The sequence below is a fragment of the Malus domestica genome, chromosome 15 (assembly GCF_042453785.1).
Source record: "Malus domestica chromosome 15, GDT2T_hap1".
Taxonomy (NCBI): Eukaryota; Viridiplantae; Streptophyta; class Magnoliopsida; order Rosales; family Rosaceae; genus Malus; species Malus domestica.
The window spans coordinates 8,715,026-8,735,532 of NC_091675.1; the positions used below are offsets into that span (position 1 = coordinate 8,715,026).

Genomic DNA, 20,507 nt, shown 5'->3' on the forward strand with positions numbered 1-20,507 from the left:
CATGCCAAAAGCTTAACTTCCTATAATCTTAATTCTTTGCGTTATATCGTGATGCATAAGATCTCAAACAGTTGAAAATTAATGTAAGTGACGCAATTAGACCATATAAGGAAAATTTGACATTCGTCAGAATGTGAACATCCAACTTAAAATCAACTGACAATAAAAGAGAAACCCAAATTATACAAACTATTTACGCAAAGCTTTCTTTTCAACGTGAGAAAACTTTCAATGCCCTCTAACAACATCATAAGAAAAATATCACTAGATCAAATCCACATGTCAAATGCATCAACTCATGAATCTATGCCAGAAACCAGAAAAAAAAGTGAACAAATAAATGAGAGTTCGAAAGCATTTTTAATGATAAAAACGGCTTACGCCAGCCCAAAGCCCAAGCCCAAGAGCCCGACTAAATCTTTCAAACCGGGTCCGACGAAACCAGGCACAGTCCAAAACGTCAAACCGACTCTGCTACGTGTCAATCAAGATCATCCCTGCTGTCACAATCGGACGGCCCACATCCCTGCGTCACATTGAAGCTAACATAATGAAGTGCTACGGTCTCTGAAAAGACTGTGACTACGTAAACCCTAAACAAATCTCAACTCGTTCCCTCTCTCTCTCCCACTCGCCCTGCTCTCCGCGCCACTCACAGCGTTAGACTCAAATGGTAAGTCCTCGCTTTTTTTTCTCGGGAAGATTTCTGTCCGATTCTTTTGATCTTTGTGTTTTCTGTTTGGCTGCTGAGAAAACCGATTTTTTACTAATTTGTTTGAAATTTTTGGGTGAAATTTTGCAGGCTTTGCCAAATCAGCAGACCGTGGATTACCCGAGCTTCAAGCTCGTCATCGTCGGCGATGGTGGAACAGGTATGCCCTTCATTTTCTCTTCCGATTCATGATCTGTTTGGTTTCTCAGAAAACTTTCGTTTTCTGAATTTTTTTTTGGACAAAATGGATTGGTTTCTGAGCTCAGATGAGCCAGATGCGAACTTTGTGGCTTGGAAAATATGGAGTTTGATTTTTAAATTTGGTTAAAGATTTTAATTTTTTGAGTAGTTGTAGCGAAATGGTAAATGTGAAGTTTGGATTTTTTAGTGATTATATAGTTGTAGGGTGATTCCTCTTGATATTGATCACATTATTGCAAATCGATAATAGCAGTGGAAATGAACTAAGAGTACATCTAAACCTCTTGCTTCTCTAGAAATTGTTTACTGGGGTTTCGGTTCTTGAACTTTGTTATAATGATTCAAATGCAAATGCGGCTTAAATATTATGTTTGGTGGTTTGATACTGTCTCGGTGTAATAAGGTTTTTGTTATTTGTGATTGTGGACATTTTCTTTTTCAAACTGTGGTTTAAGTTTGTAACTATGACAATATGGATTGAGTAGTTTGTTTGTAATTGTGGTTTTTCCCTAATTGAAACTTTTCTGGCGATGCAGGAAAGACAACCTTTGTGAAGAGACATCTTACTGGTGAATTTGAGAAGAAATATGAACGTAAGTATCTTGCGTACCACTTTTCCCTTTTGAGTTGGTCTTTTCTTTTTTGACTGTTCCCTTGCCATTCTGTGATCTATGTAACTCATTCACATTCTTGTTTAATGGACAGCAACTATTGGTGTGGAGGTTCATCCATTGGACTTTTTCACCAACTGTGGAAAAATTCGATTCTACTGCTGGGATACAGCCGGGCAGGAGAAGTTTGGAGGTCTCAGAGATGGATACTAGTGAGTATTTTTTAGATTTTTTTAAATTTCTGGCTGAAGTTTGTTATCAAGCTTGTTTGCTTTTGTTTTTTGGCTGTGTTTTGAGTACAAGTATTCTGCTTTCTAAATTCTTATCAGCATTAATTGTTACTCGAGATTTGGTTTGTTGGATTTGCCAAGTCTAAAGTTGGTGCTTATTCTTGTATAGTGCTAATTCAATGTTGTTTTTTTAGTCGAATGATTACATGCTTCATTGAGATGTGGTATGCAAATCGTGATGACGAAACCTTTGTTTTATTGATTATGATGCTTTATACTCTATGCATTCATGTCATTATCTGTAGTTTTTGTTCCTGGTGGATGCATGAACATTTTGTAGTTATTAGTCACCATGCATGTTTGATTGTTATCCCCCAAAATGTGACATTTTCTTACTGGGGTTTTGAATTACATTGTTGTACAGCATCCATGGGCAATGCGCTATAATCATGTTTGATGTTACTGCTCGGTTGACATACAAGAATGTCCCTACATGGCACAGGGATCTTTGCAGGTTTGCATGCAAAATTTTCATTATTTGTTATCGCATGGATTTCACCCAATGAGGTTTTGGGTTTGATATTAACTTTTTTTTGGGGTTATCGTGTTTTGAATTCCAGGGTCTGTGAAAACATACCCATTGTTCTTTGTGGAAACAAGGTTGATGTGAAGAACAGGCAGGTCAAGGCAAAGCAAGTTACTTTCCACAGGAAGAAGAATCTGCAGTACTATGAGATATCAGCTAAGAGCAATTATAACTTCGAGAAGCCTTTCTTGTACCTTGCCAGAAAGCTTGCAGGGTAAAATCTTTGAGTTGTAGATAAATGTATTTTTCTTGTGACTTTTGGAAGTGCGGTTTAAGTTACTGAAAGTGCGGCTTCTTGTAGGGATCCTAACTTGCATTTTGTTGAATCCCCTGCCTTGGCTCCTCCAGAAGTGCACATTGATCTTGCTGCACAGCAACAGTAAGTCTTATTTCGTAACCAAATTCTCTCTCACACACACACACAACCCACACTTGCGCACACACGTCTAATGTAGTGACTAGGAATATAGAGATTTGGAAAAAAGGCTAACGGTTTATGATTGGACTCAACGCATTGGTGTTGGTACTTTTTGATGAGTTGTTGCAAACAGGAGCTTACGTTTGATTTTGTAATTGATAATACAGGCACGAGGCTGAACTTGCTGCAGCTGCTAGTCAGCCCCTTCCGGATGATGATGATGAAGCATTCGAGTAGATGTGGAAGTTGTCGTCTGGTTGAGAGTTCCCTTATTATTGTTCGTGGTCCTCGGACCATTTGTTTTGTTTTTTTTTTCTCAAACTGCTGGTATTGTTGTTTGTAAGTGTTGATTTTCCTGGTCAATTGAGGATGTGAATTGGAGAATGCCAAGTTCTTTTGATGTTGAATTGGCTTCGTATCAGCCATCTTCCGACAATTTGTTCAATCTATATTATGCAATGCCGTTCTATTGCTATGTAGCCAATCTTTTCAGGAAACTTCTGTGGAAGATGCTGTAGGATTCGTAACCGTTTGGTTTAGGCCCAAGAGCCCGAACCAAATGTTAAATAATGGTATGGTTTGGTACAGTTCGGTTTCTATGAGGGATCTTGTCAAATCCAAATTGAACTAATACCGTTATAATCAAGTATAATTTGCCTACTTGGTATGCATATGACACTTTTTTCCATGAGGCAAATGAGTAAGCAATATTTCACGTCAGTCTTTACAGTACAATCTTGCCTGCTTTGGTTGTCTATACCATTGAAGATGCTTTAAGACTTCACACTTACGAAAAAAAAACAGAAATATCATTAAACTGTAGTATTAAGTTGCAAAAGAAAGTTTCAACTTACGGTTCAGGGCCTTTGACAAAGTAAAAAGTCCTTCGACAGGCTTTGACGAGGTTTTGATTGGGGTTTGTGCTTCTTAAAACCTGTTTCTAGTAAAAGCATAGCACCTCGAAACAAGACTTAATTCTAGTAAGAGCATATTCAATGGAATAGGCAAATGAGTAACCAAACTCCTTTTCATGAGCTACATAGGTAAAATCAAGCTTCAATGGAGTAGTCAATTGAACAGTCAATTGAATAGGCAAACTTTTCCTACTCCCCAAAAGTAGGCAATGTTGCCTACTTTCACATGTGCAGGCAAAACTAGGGTTAGGGTTCTACCACTATTCTATCGAGGCCTTTTTAGAAGACACCACACCTATGAATAATGAATTGCACATGCAAAGCAACATCTATGAGAATTAGTAAAGCGCCATTGGAGCGACTACGAAGCTTTGAACATTTTTCTGTTTCGAGATTCTCTTATTTTGTTGTTTTAGAACTTAGGATTTTTGTTGTTGTTGCATATATTCCTCAAATTGCTGGCATGATTATTCTTCCATCCGTAATGTACGTGTTTCAATATATAGAAGCATCATGTTCTATGGTTAATTAGAATCTTGAACATAAAAACCAAATCATAATTATCTCGGAATTATTTGTTTTGTTCAACTTCTGTAAACCAGAGGATTCTTCCATCCGTAATGTACGTGTTTCAAATTGCTGACATTGTATATTGCATCTCCTTTGCCGTTGTATTTGACACTTACGCAATGTTCCTTTTCTGGACTTTCAGTATCAAGGACAGTGTGCCATACGCACAAAAATGTTCCCACATGGCGCCGTGATATCTGCAGGTTTGTTACTTGAGATTTATTTATCCCCTTTATTAATATTCTGTGTTTCTGGTTTAGTAGTTTCTGGCCAGGAAGCTTGCAGGATAATTTCTGCATCATTTATTTCAATGAATTTTCAACTTTTTCCTTTAGGTTTGGATCGTTTTTCTCTCGGTTTTATTTACCTTCTCGTGGGCTGAAAGCTAATATTCCGTCACTTCCGTTTGTCTCTGCAGAAACACCGAGCTGCATTTTGGTGAATCACCTGCTCTTGCCCCTCCAGAGGTTCAAATTGACATGGCTGTACAGGCAAAGTAAGTGATAGACCCCATTAACTGTAAAAATAAAAAATAAAAAATTTCACCGTCTGCTTTCGATAGTACACCAAATTGTTCTTTGCTTTGTGCTTATACTCTGAGTTCTTGATTGGCAAAGTCTTGCTAAGACACCGTTGTGGTGGTGTTTTTTCAGGCATGAACAAGAATTGATAGATGCAGCTACACAAACACAACCACTTCCTGCCGACGACAACGAGCTGTTTTGAGACTTGAGTATTAGTGTGCTTGTTTCTGCATTTTGTAGGCTGTTTGATGTGGTCACCGCTTGTTTAGGTTTCAGGTTTTAGGATAAAAATTGGTGTTGATTTCTAGGAGACACATTTGCCATTTTTTTTTGTTTTTGAAGTTTTTCATGTTTGGTTGATATAGATGATGGTGATGAATTTTTTGGGTAAAATACTGTTTACTACCCTTATGTTTCGTGGTTTTCAACATTTAGTACATCAAGTTTTTTTCGTCCCAGAGTCATACCTAAAGTGTTAATTTTGGAACAATCTTATACATCCGTTAGTCAAACTGTTAATTCTCCTGTTAAGTGATGACGTAACTCCCATGTAGACAATGATTGGGCACCACGTGTCATTAAAAATATTAAAATAATTAATTAAATAAAAGTTATAAAAAAAAATTAAAAAAAAACATCCCTTCTCCCCCCTCCCCCCGCACCCCCAACCCAAAAGAAGAAGAAGGAGGAGGAAAAAAAAAACCGAATCTGCAACCCAGAAGAAGAAGAAGAAGGAAAAAAAATCGAATCTGCAACCCAGAAGAAGAAGAGGAAGAAGAAGGAGGAAGAAGAAGAAGATGAGAAAGAAAAAAATCGAATCTGTAACCTAGAAGAAGAAGAGGAAGAAGGAGGAAGAAGAAGAAGAAGAAGAAGGAAAAAAAAAAAATCTGCAACCCAGAAGGAGGAAGAAGAAGAAGGAAGAAGGAGAAGAAGGAAAAAAAAATTTGCAACCCAGAAGGAGGACGAAGAAGAAGAAAAAAAAAAACCGAATCTGCAACCCAGAAGAAGAAGAAGGAGGAGGAAGAAAACAGCAGCCCAAACACAGTTCCTCCCCCCCCCCCCCTCGCCCAACGACTGTGAACGCGAACCCAGACCATGAACTCCATATTTTTGGGATTTTCAGTGTGGGTGATGGGAAGATGGGCATTTGGGGAAGATGAAGGTTTTTTTTTTTTTTTTTTTTAATTTTAATTTTTTGTATAAATTTTTATTATATTTATTTATTTATTTTATAAATAATTTATTTTTAATTTCCATGTGAATGACACGTGGCGCCCAATCATTGTCCACATGGGTGCCACATCATAGTTAACGGGAGAATTAACAGTTTGACTAACAGATGTATGAGACTGTCCCAAAATTAATACTTTAGGTATGACTCTAGGACGAAAAAAACTTGATGTACTAAATGTTGAAAACTACAAAACATGAGGGTAGTAAACAGTCTTTTACCCTAAAATTTGTGTTAAGTTTGATAATAGATGTTGAATTAATTTGTAACCTTTCAACGTATCAAAATAAAAAAGGAAAATTTTAAGTTCGAATCTCGTAGATGTCGAATTCGACACTAAATTACGCTGCGCATTATGTGGCTTAGTCGAATTCCCTCTCATTTTAGTGTAAAATATCGATTTACTAAGAGGAAAAAAAAAAATTAAACGAATTGATTTGTTAAGCATATTGGCCCATTGGGGAAGTAGGTGCCACGTGTACGAATAAAATTCAAGCGGAGAATTTAAGCGGGACTGGAATCCAACGGTGGAAAAATAGCTTTGAATCAAAGCCGAACCTCTGGCGTGCTTGTTCCGCGTCCGTCCGATATAAAACCCGCAAGTCCTTCACCTTCTTCAGTACTACTGTTCTCCGCGGAATTCAAACCCTTCCCTCTCCTCCAAACCCCTAAATCAAGTCACATTCTGCAGCTCTCTTGCTATGGTAAGCAATCTCTCTCTTCTCTCTAGGCAGTTCGCTCGCTAGGGTTTTGTTCTGATCGAAAACGATCATTGTTGTATTTGATTACAGGCTCTTCCGAATCAGCCAACTGTAGATTACCCTAGCTTCAAGCTTGTCATCGTCGGCGATGGTGGAACAGGTACACGTTTTTCGCTTTTCTCTTTGTTAAGCTTCAATATCGTCTTTTTCCTTTTTTTGTTCATTCTGATATAAGATTTTGTCAAATCCTAACTTTTGCTGTATTTGGTTGGGTGCAGGGAAGACCACTTTCGTGAAACGCCATCTGACCGGAGAGTTTGAAAAGAAATATGAACGTAAGGAAATTAAATTCCTTTTATTATCTCTGCGTGATTGCCAGTGACTTTTGGGTTTTTTTGTGTGTGAAATTTGGAATTTTACTGTGTGGCTTGGCGAATTGCAGCAACGATCGGTGTTGAGGTTCATCCGTTGGACTTCTTCACAAATTTTGGGAAGATCAGGTTCTACTCCTGGGACACAGCTGGTCAGGAGAAGTTTGGTGGACTCCGAGATGGTTATTAGTATGTCGTCTTACCACAAACCTCTATTTTAATTGCATCCTGTTCATGATTAACTGTAATCTATATTTCATTGTAGTCATGCGATATTGTATTCATCTAATTTGCAATGTTGTGCGTTTTGTTAGTGCTTTTGATATATGTTATGCCTAACCATCGAATTCATCATGTTTCCCTTGCTTCTGTTACTTTGTTATTTTTCATAACGTGGGGAATTTTTAGCATATATTCTCCAAATTGATGGTATTATTTTCCTTTTCTTTATTTCGACACATTCTCTTTTTGCAACCTGGTTTGTTTGGAACATCATGTCGGTTAATTAGCTAGTTCCTAGGAATCTTGATACAAAGCCAAATCAAATCATCTAGGAATTATATACATCTTTATTCCTTGTACACCAAAGTACAGTACAGTTAATGGTTTTGTAGCCATTGTTTGTCTTTCATTGTCTAGTGTGTGGATCTGCCCTTATCTTTGAATCTTCTTTTCTCCACTGTTTGAATAGGTTGATGTCTATTGTTACTGCACTTAATACTTACATGAGCTGCTATTTTTCTTGATTTTCAGTATTCATGGACAGTGTGCCATCATCATGTTTGATGTTACTGCTCGTTTGACATACAAAAATGTCCCGACATGGCACCGCGATCTCTGCAGGTATGTTGTGATTTATTTACTGTTTTCTTAATATTCTGATTTTCCAGTGTTGTCTCCCTTCTACCCTTTTTTCTGTTTCCTTCAGGTGTTCCTCCTTTCCAGTTTTCTTAACTTGAAGATCTTCTAAGTTCTAACCACCTTCTCTATTGTCGTCCAGGGTTTGTGAGAACATACCTATTGTTCTGTGCGGAAACAAGGTAGATGTGAAAAATAGGCAGGTGAAAGCAAAGCAGGTTACCTTTCACAGGAAGAAGAATCTCCAGTACTATGAGATTTCTGCCAAGAGCAATTACAACTTTGAGAAACCTTTCTTATACCTGGCCAGGAAGCTTGCAGGGTAATTTATACATCATTTATTTCAATGAATTTGCCATATTCCTTTATGGTTTGGATCGTTTCCTCTCCCTGCGTTGTTTAACTTTCTCATGTGCTGAAATACGTTCCGTTGGTCCCTGCAGAAACAATGATCTTCACTTTGTTGAATCTCCTGCTCTTGCTCCTCCGGAGGTTCATATTGACATGGCTGTACAAGCAAAGTAAGTGATAGACCCCCACTTCGATTCAAAAAATTTTAACAAAAGGTTTCATGATCAACCCTAATATGATTAACAAACATGGGATTTTTCAAAAGCAATTGTTAGGACGGTTTGGTGCGATAGCACATCATTGATGTTCTAGTTTTGATGAGAAATTCTTGCTAACACAAACTGGTGTGGTGGTGTTAACAGGCATGAACAAGAATTGAAAGATGCAGCTGCACAACCACTTCCTGATGACGATGATGATCTGATTGATTCGTGATCTACTATATGATTCTCCATTTTGTAGTAGAGGAAAAGGCAGTGTGGTGTACTTTTGAATATGTTATCAATGTGACCTAAACTATTTAACTTTTTGCAAGTTAAGTTGGACATTTTATGCTGATTTCGCAGGGATTATTGTAGAAATGTTGAGGATTAAAAAAATGTCAAAGTTCTTTTTTCTCCCTTTATACATAGTAGTTTAACTTCTCATTCAATAGAATAGACCAAAAATGAACTTCTTATCGGTACATTTTCTTTACAGAAATCTTCATGAGTTACCAGCAAATACAAGCAAAGCTTTATGGAATTGACTTTGTGATGTTGTTAAAAATTTCAGAATTATAACATTGATTAAACAGAAAATAAGAGAAGTTGCTAAAAAAAAGAGGAACACTTAGAAATTAATATATATTGCTAAATGTGTGGCTGTAAGACGTTTTTGTCACACTTTTTGACTTTTTAGCAATAGTTATGCCAGCAACAGCCACATTGGCTCTATGTTGCCCTTTTATCTTATGGTAATGAAAGAAGATGAGCTGATGTTTTTAATACAAGCAAATTCTTCTTTGAAGTAATCTAAAATATTGGGATGAAATTCGCAGTTGCGTGCACCGAGGAATCACATTCACTCTAACCAACACCCACGTCTGCAACTGCAAGAAGGTAAGATGATTTTTGTCAAAAGAACCAATATTCAGCCAATTACCCAGTTGATGTACAATGACTTGATTAGAAATTAATTTGTGCACAGGATCTGAATCAAGTTTCATTTATTCTGTTAAGCTCGTTGCAGTCTTATCCGTTTCGTGCTCGCACAACCATTAAGGATAATATTACCCCGAAACTACTTAGCCTGATTTCGGAGGCTAGAGAGATTTTGAGAAGACATTAACCAAACTAACATTTCTGCCCTAATTAAAACCTAGTTTTGCGGTATTTTTTCAATTGTCTTTTTTCTCTTGACTGACCTGAAAACAAGTCCATGATGACTGTCTACCATGATGTCGATGTCGATGAGGGGATGGACGTAGAAAATAGAGAGGCTATAGCAATCACGACTTGCCTGTTGCTTGACCTACAAGGAATAAGTCTTGCAACTACAAGTTCAATTATGCGATGAGTACTACATGCAAATTCAATTATGCGATGAGTACTACATGCATCAACGACTGAACTATCACAATTAAAGCGGAGCTACTGTTATGCTAGATTGTGTTCTAGCTTAGTGAAAAAACTTAGAATTGTAGAAATTTAGTTCTAGTTTAGCCCGCCCCATCTTTGAAAAGAATTAGTCTACTCCACCTAAATCTGACAAATAAAATTCATTGGGTTGTTAATAGATACCTAATGAGTTCAACGTATAATGGTGGCTATAGATAGTTATGGTGACGATATTGTTAGTGGTGATAATGGTGTAATAGACCTTCTATGGAGATATAAAAATAATTTTAACAAAAATTAAAAATTAAATAAAAAACTATGGCCTACCCTTATGAAATTTCCTGGCTCTACTCTTGAGCGTGATCTTTCAAATAATTTATAAAGCAGGAATAGCATAATCTTTCAAATAATTTATTGAGCAGGCCAATTTGGACCACTCTCCTCAATAATATGTTTATATAACTGGATCTCATGGATCGCTCTTCACTCACCTCAAGCACTAAATACATAGTCAATACAACCTTATGGATAACCCCGTGAAGGTTTTTTCACTTCTCAGATTTCTAAGCATTGCTATAACAATTAGCATTTGCTTATGCAATGGAATTCTCATCAGTGCGCCTTGCAAAGAATATGAGAGAGAAGCACTTCTGGTGTTCAAGCAAGACCTCAAGGATCCTTCAAACCCGCTTTTATTGCGGGTTGGTGGCGAAAGAGACTGTTGTAACTGGACTGGAGTTGTCTGTGATAAAAAAACCGGCCATGTCCGAGAGCTCCACCTCGGAAGTTATTATTCAGATGAGGAATTTTCGAGTGAGAGTTTGTCTAGGTACAAGATTTTGGGTGGTAAGTTAAATCTTTCCCTACTCAATTTAAAGCATCTTAGCTACTTGGACCTACACAACAATGATTTTGACGGCATAGAAATTAATTCCTAGCTTCTTAGGTTCTTTGAAAAGTTTAAGATATCTCAACCTTTTGGAAGCGGGGATTTGGAGGTACAATTCCTCCTCAACTAGGAAACCTCTCGAGTCTTCGTGCTCTTGGTCTGTTTGATAATGATTTTGTAGTTGAGAACCTTCAATGGATTTCTAGCCTCTCTCTTTTGCAACACCTGAACATTGCTGCTATAGATCTTAGCAAAGTATCACATTGGTTGCAGGGTAAAAGCACACTCTCCTCTCTGCTGGTAGAACTACATATGTCTGAATGTTTTTTGCATCTGCTACCAGGTGGAATTTCAAACATGACTAGTCTTAGAGTTCTTAATCTCGATTAGAACTCTATCAGTTCTACCATTCCTAACTGGTTGTAAACTTTTAGATATCTCGAAACACTAGTTCATTCCAAAAATAACTTTCATGGCGAAATTTCGAGTTCCATTGGAAACTTGAAAGCCCTTGTCAATCTTGACATATATATCTGACAATCAACTTGATGGGAAAGTCCCAAACTCATTGGGAAACCTCTGTAAGCTGATGGTTCTAGATTTGTCAAAAAACAATTTCAGCGGAGGCGTTTCAGAAATATTTGAAAGCTTGTCTAGGTGCAATCCAGGTCGCATGGTGTTATTGGCTCTATCAGATAATAATCTTTCAGGTCATCTGTCATACCAGCTTGGTAACTTCAAAAATTTACGCTTGCTTGACTTTTCGTGTAATTTAATATTAGGTTCGATTCCAGTGTCCTTGGGAAATCTGTCATGCTTAGAACATTTGAACATTTATAACAATCAATTAGAGGGTGTTGTCTCTGAAGTTCATTTCACTAATCTGACAAGATTGAGAGACTTTTACGTTAGCCAAAATTTGCTGACTCTAAAAACTAGTCCGGATTGGCTTCCTCCCTTCCAACTATCCACCTTGTTTCTAAATTCTTGGCATCTGGAGCCATCAGAGTTGCCTGCATGGCTTCAAACTCAAACGCAACTCCTTGCTCTTAACATGTCGAATACAGCAATTTTAGGAACCATTCCAACTTGGTTTTGAACTTTTCTTCTGTTGGATTACTATTTGTGGATCTCTCATACAATCAATTGTACAACAAGGTTCCAAATATTTTTGTTGCAAATATAGATTCCAGCTGTACATCAGTAATTAACCTAGGTTCTAACTAGTTCAATGGTTCATTACCTCTGTTTTCTTCCAATGTGTCTTCACTAGATCTTTCCAATTCATCGTTTTTTGGAACTTTGTTTCATTTCTTGTGTGACAAGACTGATGGGTCAAAACAACTTCAAATTCTTCGTCTTCACGACAATTCTCTCACAGGAAAAATTCCTGGCCGTTTGGACAATTTGTAAAACTTGGAACTTCTCAACTTAGAAAACAACAATTTGAGTGGGAACATTCCAGCATCCATTGGGCACTAATGACTCCTCCGATCGTTGCACTTGCATAATAATCGCTTATGTGGAGAAGTATCTACTTCCCTATGAAAATGTGTGTCCTTGTTCCTTCTTGACCTTCACAATAATCAGTTTGTTGGAAGCTTACCAACATGGATTGGTAAAAGCCTTTCACGTTTGGGAGTCCAGCCTCCGTTCGAACATGCTTCGTGGCAACATTCCTCATGAACTGTGTAGTCTCTGAAAGCTCTAGATCCTGAACCTCGTGGACAACAACCTCTCTGGAGCAATACCAACATGTTTCAACAATTTCACGGCCATGACAAATTTTTCAAACTCGGGAGGTCCCATTTTGTTCTACACTGATTCACTTGGCGGTTATGGTTTTTTCGAGGATGACTACATACAGAATGCAATCTTGGTGAGGAAAGGTAGAAAAATGAAGTATACCAATAAGCTTGCTTTGGTGACAAGCCTGGACCTTTCAGACAATGTTATACTGGAATATCCTTGAAAAGCTGACCAGCCTCATCTGCTTGCAATCACTCAACTTATCAAACAATCGTTTGGTTGGAAAAATCCCTTCAAGGATTGGTGATATGAAATGGTTAGAATCTCTTGATTTTTTGATCAACCATCTTACTGGTCAGATTTCTCCAAGCATGTCAAAGTTAACGTTTCCAAGTTACTTGAACTTGTCCGATAACAATCTGTTAGGACAGATTTTGGTAAGCTTCAGAGTTTTGATCCATCCAGTTTCCTTGGAAATAAACTTTGTGGACCTCCACTGGAGGAATGCAGCACAAACCATGTTGGAAGTTTAGGTTCACCAGGCGATAAGAAAGAGGGAGCAATTGTTCATTTACTTGAAGACGGTTGGTTCGATATGAGTTTGGGACTAGGGTTTGCATTTGGTTTTTGGGGTATTCTTGGCTCGTTATTGTTGAACATCCCATGGAGCACTAGGTTTTGTCGATTCCAAAATAACATTGTGAACATGCTTTATGCCATCATTCAAGAGAAAGTTATAAGGACGCCTGCAGAGGAAAAGTGCAATGCTATAACTAACTTGACTACGTCCATGTTTGCGAAAGTTTTATGCTATTATTGTTGAATTTTGTTAATTATTAGATATAAACTGTACCAATACTTGTGTTTGTGTATTCGAGTCGAGTAATTTCCTTGCTCATTTCAAATAAATACACAATTACAATGATCATATTTCATATAAACAACTGCATAACAGTAGTCTGATTACAAAATGCTCATTATCTAAAGAAAAAGGAAAATTGTTCGATCAGAACTGAAAATCCATGACAGCATTTTCTAGTCATCAACTCTTTAACAGCAATGCTTGAGCAATTTTCTGAAGGAACCTCGTACATTATTAGAACTGCAAAAGAAAGCTCAACTGTCCTCAAGATCAATGTGACAAATCCGAATTTCGAACGCTCGACTGTAACATCTAGTCCGCTTAAAAACGCATGTAAAAAGAATTTGCAGTAGTTAATAGTGAACTTTTTGGGAGACAAAAGAATGTAAAATGTATCTTCAGGTTTTCATACTCCCTAGTAGCAAAATTTACCAGTGATACGGCACCCCACATACATCAAGAAAAAGAAATGCAAAATATAATGTTACAAACTAAAATGGCAGCTGGGATGGCGTACCACGTATATCACACTATCCCGCAGTATACGTTCATGAGACTGCCATCTAAAGAGGTTTTTCGCGCCCACATCGAACCTATTTCATTACTCGAATCATAAACATCATGCAAACTGCCAAAATTTCAATGGGATACAAAGCAGGTCTATTTGTACAACAAGCCGAGCCCTCAAAATTTAACCTTATACTGCATGATCTAGTTAACGGAGGATTGAGAATTATATACAAAGAAATGTGCGCATTACCTTGTCAACGAATGATAATACGTAGTTGGGACAAATGCTTGTCGATCTGAATTGATTCTTTTATCTGAGCTCCAAAACCAGCAATCAGTGTCTTATCATCATCTAATAACATGTGAAATTCCTTGAAAATTTCCAACAAATCCCATGACCACATCCAAGTATAGAAACAGACTAACAGTACATAGTGCAATCAAGTTCGATTCAATGCTTCTTTTACAAATGAGATCACCACACATTGCTTTAATCACTTACACAAATCCTAATTCAATCAATAGTTCACAACAGTTCACATGTGCCTACAATTAAGTGTTAGATATCACTTGTCTCAATAAGTAACTGAGCATACCTCCTCGTTCCGAGAAAGCTCTTGGCAGAAAGTAGTTTAGTTCTTTCCTTCCACTTCTCTCTACTTGTGGGAATTACCTCTTGTAGCCAACCGTCCACTTATATTGTTTTAACTTTCAAATATATGACAATTTCAAAACATCAAAAGCTTCGATTAATAGCATCAGAAATTATTGTTTCAAAATAAAAATAGCATACCATCAAAAACTTCAATTAATAGCATCACAAATATTTCACATGATAATTTCATGTCATAATCAAAACAGAAACATCAACGCCTTCAGATTACTATCATCAAAGTACATAAACTAATACGGAAATAAATGCATGCCAAACAGGGGTTTTAAACAGTAAATTCAAAGCCATTTAGGTTGTCGTACTAATGCACAAGGTACTGACGGATAAGGAGTATTGAATAAACAGATGGATATGGAACATGTAAAACGTTCCAGAGTTCAAAAGATAAAACAGAAAGAAAAAAACAGAAAATTTACTGGGCAAATTCAAAAACTGCATGGAGATGGTGCTAAACTAACATAGCTTTTTAAGTCAAGCAATATAATACGTCCTATATTTCTACTGTAAAAATGAAAAATTGATAGAAAATATAGAGATATATCATATAGAGCAAAAGATAAAGGTAAACTGCATCAAGCAAACTGGGAACCTTTCAAAGTTCATGTTCTGCTTTGTACAAGATGTGTTCCAGTTCCCAGCAGAGCCGAAACAAACCACCTCTAAAAAACAGAGGAAACCATTGTACCACTTGCTAGTGACATAGTCATACACCAAGAAAATTGGAAATAGATAGTCCCACTGTACACGCTAAGATGATAAATCCCAGGATCATCTTGGCCTTTGGAAGCAAGGTAAGCCAAGCAAGGCTCCAACCTTGGCCCTGAAAATGCAGGGATTCGAAATAAGAATCATGAAATGGAACTCTGTATGCATTCACATGGTAACAAGGAAACCAAGCACAATTCGACAAGTAAAAAGATAATATGGCATCACAACACACTTCATATTCCATGTGTAATGCAGAATGAACCAATCTTCCACATACTTAATGATAGCATCTCACTCAACTAATCATTAATGATAGAACAGAAATATGGTGATCCTTGTTCCCGGAACAGAAACTTGGTTTTTCATTTTACCTTGTAAAAAATCTAGAGTTCAGACAGAGAAGTCCTTAATATAAACCAAAACCATATGGAGACAAGTGTTCATCCTTGTCATCATCATAGAACGAAACAAACGTAAATGGGTCCCAAGAGACTAGATCATGGATAGGTACAAATCCTCTCTGGTTTAATACTCACAAAATACTGCACATAAGAGCTACAAAGCACAAACCTTCCAAAAGGGACAAAAAAGGGTACAAGTATTCACTTCCTTATAAGACAAAGTACATAGCTTCCTAATTACAAATTTTACATACTTATATAACTGGACATTGGAAACTAAAATAATCACAACAAAATGTAGCAATATATCCTTGTTTCTTACAATGGAGAAAAAACAGGTAACGAGATTATTAAAAACAGATGAAAAGACAGGACCACGGTAAACCTGGAATATTCACTTCTACAAAATCAAGTACATAACTTCCAAAGTACAAATTTCCCAAGTTTAAATCAGTACAGATTGAACAATCAAGATAAGCAGGATAAATTGTAGCAATTATTTCTCTGATTCTTACAAAGTATGAAAGGCACTAAAGCTACTGAACATCGTAAGATCAAAAGTTATCTAATATTGAAGTTTTGTTCCTGCAGAAAGTAAGTTCCTTACTTCCATCAAATGTTCATCATTTGAAATGTGAAGTGAAATACGGAGATTTGTCAATAACGCTTCTTGTTCCCAGCTTAAGGACCCAGAAGCATGCATTGCCACCAGAGTACTGCGATAAGCGTTCAACTCTAATCTATGGATTCCTGCTGCTACATCCTCTTTTAGAGGAAGGGAAAGATTTTCTTGTGCATCTTTACAGCAACAAAAGGACTCTGCATCACTAGAAAGGGTATCTGCATCTTGACTAGTACCTGCTACATTATGACCGAACAACTTATTTGAACTGCTACTAATAACACTACAACTACCAACAGAACATGCATCACTATCGGTATCATTAAGTTCTGAGCTTCTTTCAACAAAACAAGAAATAACACCATTTAACTTTTCCCTCTCCTTTTCAACACATCCAGTTGTGCGATTAATAAAGGATGTATGCATGTCTTTTTCACCCAGATTTTCTCGCGGGTAAGCAACAGCATCTACCTTTTTGAGCAAGTAAGATGGGGACCCAGAAAAAACGCGTTGATGCTCACACCCCTTCTCAATTGCCCTCATCTTTTGAGAATATCCCTCAACAGAAGAGCTATATGGAGAAGCTCTCTTCAAAGATCCAGATGAAACACTATGGGAATCCTGACAGCTGATGTTGTACAGAGAAGGTAAACGATTATTCCTGGCAGGTAGCTTTATTTTTGCATTCATTTGTCGGACTTGCAAGCTCATCCGATTGTCCGGACCCTGTCAAAAGGAATATTAGTAAGCAAACAAAATAAAAAGAAAGGCCTGAAACTGTTATCAATATATTCAACAAGCATAGAAATGATACAAATACATAAAACAAAGATGAGCCAGAAAGATGTTTACCTTTCCGATCCCAACCCATTTGTCATCATTCCATAATTGACGCGCCCTGATCCTATATTTGTGGACTCTAAACTCCTCAAAAGATCCAAGTACCCTAGCCAAGTAATAATTTTCATCCAAGACCTTTAGCACCGTGGCCATTTTCCAGAAACCAACATCAAACACCTCCGCAACATCACCAACTGCCCAAATCTCCATTCTTTGAACAGGCGGAGGGCAAGGCCTAATATCCTTCCTTGAGACTCTCTGCACAATTGCCTGACTGTCCTTGCCAGACCAATCATAGCTAACACTATATGTGTGCCCATTACCAGAGACAATCACAGCACAGCGCCATGCTCCCCCAGGCACCTCCTTTTGGCTAAGTACCTCCACTTTGCTTCCCTGCTTGAATCTCATGATGCCTACTATTACGTCAAAACCTGTAACAACCAAGAAATCAAATCTTCGAATCAGAAGCGAAGCCTAAGAGTTCCGTAAAATCAATAACTACACGAAAAAACGACGATGAATCAGCAGATAAACATTTGTAAAACTTAGAAAGGGGACAACTTTTCCAGATTGTAGTGAAACAGTTTACAAAACCGAATAATTTGGACTAGAGTAAATACAATCAATCAAAAGCCCCAACATATCAAACTGAACCAAGTTAATGAAAAGCCCCAAATTTTAATAGAAAATCAGAATCGGAGTTCTTAGGCAAGCAAATAACACCAAAATCTTTCGCAAAACAATCCAAACGTACTCAATTTCACATAAAAAGTAAACGAACAAAGCATTGAGAGCGTAAATTCCAAACCCTAGAAATCAAAATTGAAACAGATTCGACTCACCTTGCTTGAAATTTTGCGAAATTCGATCAATTCACGAAAAATACTGCCCTAGATCCTCTGTGTTTCGGCTTCAATTGGAGATTTCCAGTCTGTAGGGTTGAGAATTGCGCACTTGGAATTGGGAGGAAATTTAGAAAGTTAGGGTTTGCAATTTTCTGTTTGTGTGAGAATATGAAGAAAATAAAGTTGTTTACGAATTTATATTTTGATTTTTTATTATTTTTTCCTTTTTGGCGTCCGCTTGAAGTTTTTGCCCTCGGCCAGAAGGGAGAGTGCGCAATGCGCATAACTGGGTAATTTTCACCTAATTTTTAGGAGATTATATCACTTTGATTTTTCTAATTTTTTTAAATTTATTTTTCACGAAGTTGGTGGATTTTTACTATTTTTTAATTAATGTTGATTTAGAAGTATTTGAGTGTTAACTTGCTTCTCAAGTGTCCAACATTTTTAAGCATCTTTTCCCAAACAAAAAAAAAGTGTCCAACAAATTTCTTTTAATGAAAATGACAATCTAAAAGCAGGACTTGGTGAACAAGTTTTGCGAGATGAAGTTCCTTTGGACTTGTTTGAGATTGTTTTTATAGAAAATATTTACGCTCACAAGCGGTTCTATTAAAACATTATTAGAAACAAATTGAAATTTTTATAAAAAATTCAAGTGTTCTTGTAACCGGAAAAACAAAAAATAGTTCGTATCCAATACACTAATAATATTTGAAATAAAATGTTATTCTTTTTTTTTTTTGGAAAATAAAGTTAATTATTCATAAAAATAGAAGTTAGGCATGCTTTTTTATATCAATTCAAGGGTGGTGGTGTGATAATAAAAAGTGTTGGTGTAATAAACCAAACATTAAAGAGTCTTTAAAAGTTTTTTTTAACTCTAGACGCGATAGTAGCTCACGCGCGCTTACATTATTTTTTTATCGTTGGTGCAAGTGAGTCTCACAATAATCAAAATCATTTGACATTACCAATATAGTCCGAAAAGTTACACTTTTTTTCCTTGACAAAATTAACTTAAAAATGACAACTAAGACAGAGAAAGAGTCAAACTAAAGCCGTTGAGATAATTAAAAAGGAAAATTAGAAGTCCAAGATGTAACAAAGACAACATTGTTACCCATCCGAGCCAACACATTTTCTGCATAATTAGTTTCATTAAACGCTAAACTTTCTCATCTCCCTATATTTATCTTATATATTTCATGACATTTCTTCCACATCTCTTCCGTCATCCTTCTTTCGCATTTCTTCATTACGGACCCATAGAGATTATTTGGCACGATGATCCTCTTCTAGCCTCCTCTAGCCTGCATCTTAGCTCCTTTCATTAAACAATTTGTGGTAAGCCACGATGATCCATATGTATCGAAAACTCTCCTAGAGCAGGATCTTATGTGCTTTTCCAAGACGATACATACATACCTAGCTAAACCAGTATCCAAGTCCCAACCAATCTTCATTTCCGGTAGGAATGTGGCACAAGGATAATCAAAACTCTGCCACAATAAGTTATCCGGGTTAGTTTCGTTCCCAATTTGCACCACAAAATCTCCAGAATCCAAGAGTTGCGATACTGGATTCCCCGCGATTCTTGATGAATTTGATGATCACAAAATGCTGTTTGAGCTATTGGTAAGGAGGACGAGAACTCCTTACTCAGTGAGCTTCAAAAGTCCTGAAGAATCATCAAGTGATGTTTCTCTGTTGGCTACCAACACAACTGCATCAGTAGAATCCCATTTGAAAGCTTCCACCATCTGAAACCAGAGTTTCGACGTCTCTAATATATCGAACTGGGGTGATTGTGCATGGAGTAGCTGCAGATGAGATACCTAGGAAGGGAAGGAGAATAAAGAACAAACACACAAAAAGGCTTCTCAAGGATTGCATTGGCATCTTGTCTACAGGGAAGCAAAAAGTGGAAGCACAAGACGTTTAGCTCTCTTTCAAGATTATTCTTCGTTTTATCAGATATTGTGTTAGTTTTGGCTTTGTGAAAGGCTAAACTAAGTTGACATTTGAGAGAAAAAACTCAACAATGTTAATTCACTGTCTAGACTCTAAATTGTAGCGCTAAAACAACTTTGTTAAGTAATAACCTCCCTAAAGTTATAAAATTGTTCCGAAGAATAGACACACTGTTTGAATGGAAGTGATCACGAGGACTGCAGCAACCACAACAATAAAAAGTAGAGAGCATGGAGATTGAAAGAGGTTTTGTTTCAACATTTCCTTCCACCACTTCGTTATGCATTGATGTGTTTACTAAGATCAGTAAAGATATTTCTTTGTAACAATTACTTCCTCGGATTAATAAGGTTTGTCAACCTCGTCCCCCTGTCAAGCATTGAGTTTGAACAATTACATTTTTGAACAAGCAATTCCATATCCTCGGGAGTGATGCTTAAAGCAACATTTTAATTGAAATCTTCACTTCTTGTGGCAAAAAAAGCACATGCAAAGACACAAGCATAGGCCCAAGAACATCAAATTGGTACGACATAAGAAGCTAGGTACGCATTA

The 20,507-nt window shown here is 37.0% G+C and overlaps 3 protein-coding genes across 10 annotated transcripts; 2 read left to right on the top strand and 1 right to left on the bottom strand.

The window, feature by feature from the left end:
* Window positions 1-308: 308 nt before the first annotated feature.
* LOC103456170 (GTP-binding nuclear protein Ran-3-like) lies at window positions 309-3,237 on the top strand. The gene is made up of 8 exons (XM_008395824.4): window positions 309-673; window positions 803-872; window positions 1,450-1,506; window positions 1,619-1,736; window positions 2,179-2,268; window positions 2,375-2,554; window positions 2,642-2,719; window positions 2,926-3,237. Exons 1-8 carry the CDS (start codon window positions 671-673, stop codon window positions 2,993-2,995), a joined length of 666 nt encoding a protein of 221 aa, XP_008394046.1. The 5' UTR covers window positions 309-670; the 3' UTR covers window positions 2,996-3,237.
* A 3,364-nt stretch (window positions 3,238-6,601) lies between these two features.
* On the top strand, window positions 6,602-8,903 carry LOC103431343 (GTP-binding nuclear protein Ran1-like). 2 transcript variants are annotated; one of them, XM_029094260.2, is made up of 9 exons: window positions 6,602-6,701; window positions 6,789-6,858; window positions 6,977-7,033; window positions 7,141-7,258; window positions 7,823-7,912; window positions 8,070-8,249; window positions 8,371-8,448; window positions 8,641-8,734; window positions 8,851-8,903. In XM_029094260.2, the coding sequence occupies exons 1-8, from the start codon at window positions 6,699-6,701 to the stop codon at window positions 8,711-8,713; spliced, it is 669 nt and encodes a 222-aa protein (XP_028950093.1). In that variant the 5' UTR covers window positions 6,602-6,698; the 3' UTR covers window positions 8,714-8,734; window positions 8,851-8,903. The 2 variants fall into 2 exon arrangements, with proteins under 2 accessions (XP_028950093.1, XP_008367713.1); XM_008369491.4 differs by having other exon boundaries at window positions 6,609-6,701; window positions 8,641-8,903.
* A 4,489-nt stretch (window positions 8,904-13,392) lies between these two features.
* LOC139192112 (uncharacterized) lies at window positions 13,393-18,905 on the bottom strand. Of its 7 annotated transcripts, none has more exons than XR_011575938.1 (7): window positions 17,976-18,905; window positions 17,143-17,564; window positions 16,276-17,016; window positions 14,483-15,379; window positions 14,137-14,200; window positions 13,894-13,969; window positions 13,393-13,616 (listed from the first exon to the last, which is right to left on the bottom strand). XR_011575938.1 is itself a non-coding variant. In XM_070813473.1 (4 exons), the coding sequence occupies exons 2-4, from the start codon at window positions 17,539-17,541 to the stop codon at window positions 15,263-15,265; spliced, it is 1,257 nt and encodes a 418-aa protein (XP_070669574.1). In that variant the 5' UTR covers window positions 17,542-17,564; window positions 17,976-18,905; the 3' UTR covers window positions 13,393-15,262. The 7 variants fall into 7 exon arrangements, 1 of the variants encoding a protein (XP_070669574.1); XR_011575936.1 differs by having other exon boundaries at window positions 14,137-14,238; XR_011575939.1 differs by lacking the exon at window positions 13,894-13,969.
* Between the last annotated feature and the right edge of the window lie 1,602 nt (window positions 18,906-20,507).

Excerpts from the sequence above, each read along its gene's own strand:
- LOC103456170 (XM_008395824.4), top strand. Across the intron at positions 1,737-2,178 it reads GGTCTCAGAGATGGATACTA|CATCCATGGGCAATGCGCTA; the intron begins GTGAGTATTTTT and ends ATTGTTGTACAG. Across the intron at positions 2,269-2,374 it reads TGGCACAGGGATCTTTGCAG|GGTCTGTGAAAACATACCCA; the intron begins GTTTGCATGCAA and ends TTTGAATTCCAG.
- LOC103431343 (XM_029094260.2), top strand. Across the intron at positions 7,913-8,069 it reads TGGCACCGCGATCTCTGCAG|GGTTTGTGAGAACATACCTA; the intron begins GTATGTTGTGAT and ends ATTGTCGTCCAG. Across the intron at positions 8,250-8,370 it reads CTGGCCAGGAAGCTTGCAGG|AAACAATGATCTTCACTTTG; the intron begins GTAATTTATACA and ends TGGTCCCTGCAG.
- LOC139192112 (XM_070813473.1), bottom strand. The coding sequence starts at position 17,541 with ATGAGATTCAAGCAGGGAAGCAAAGTGGAGGTACTTAGCCAAAAGGAG. Across the intron at positions 17,017-17,142 it reads AATGGGTTGGGATCGGAAAG|GGTCCGGACAATCGGATGAG; the intron begins GTAAACATCTTT and ends TCCTTTTGACAG. Across the intron at positions 15,380-16,275 it reads ATGATGAACATTTGATGGAA|GGCCAAGGTTGGAGCCTTGC; the intron begins GTAAGGAACTTA and ends CTGCATTTTCAG.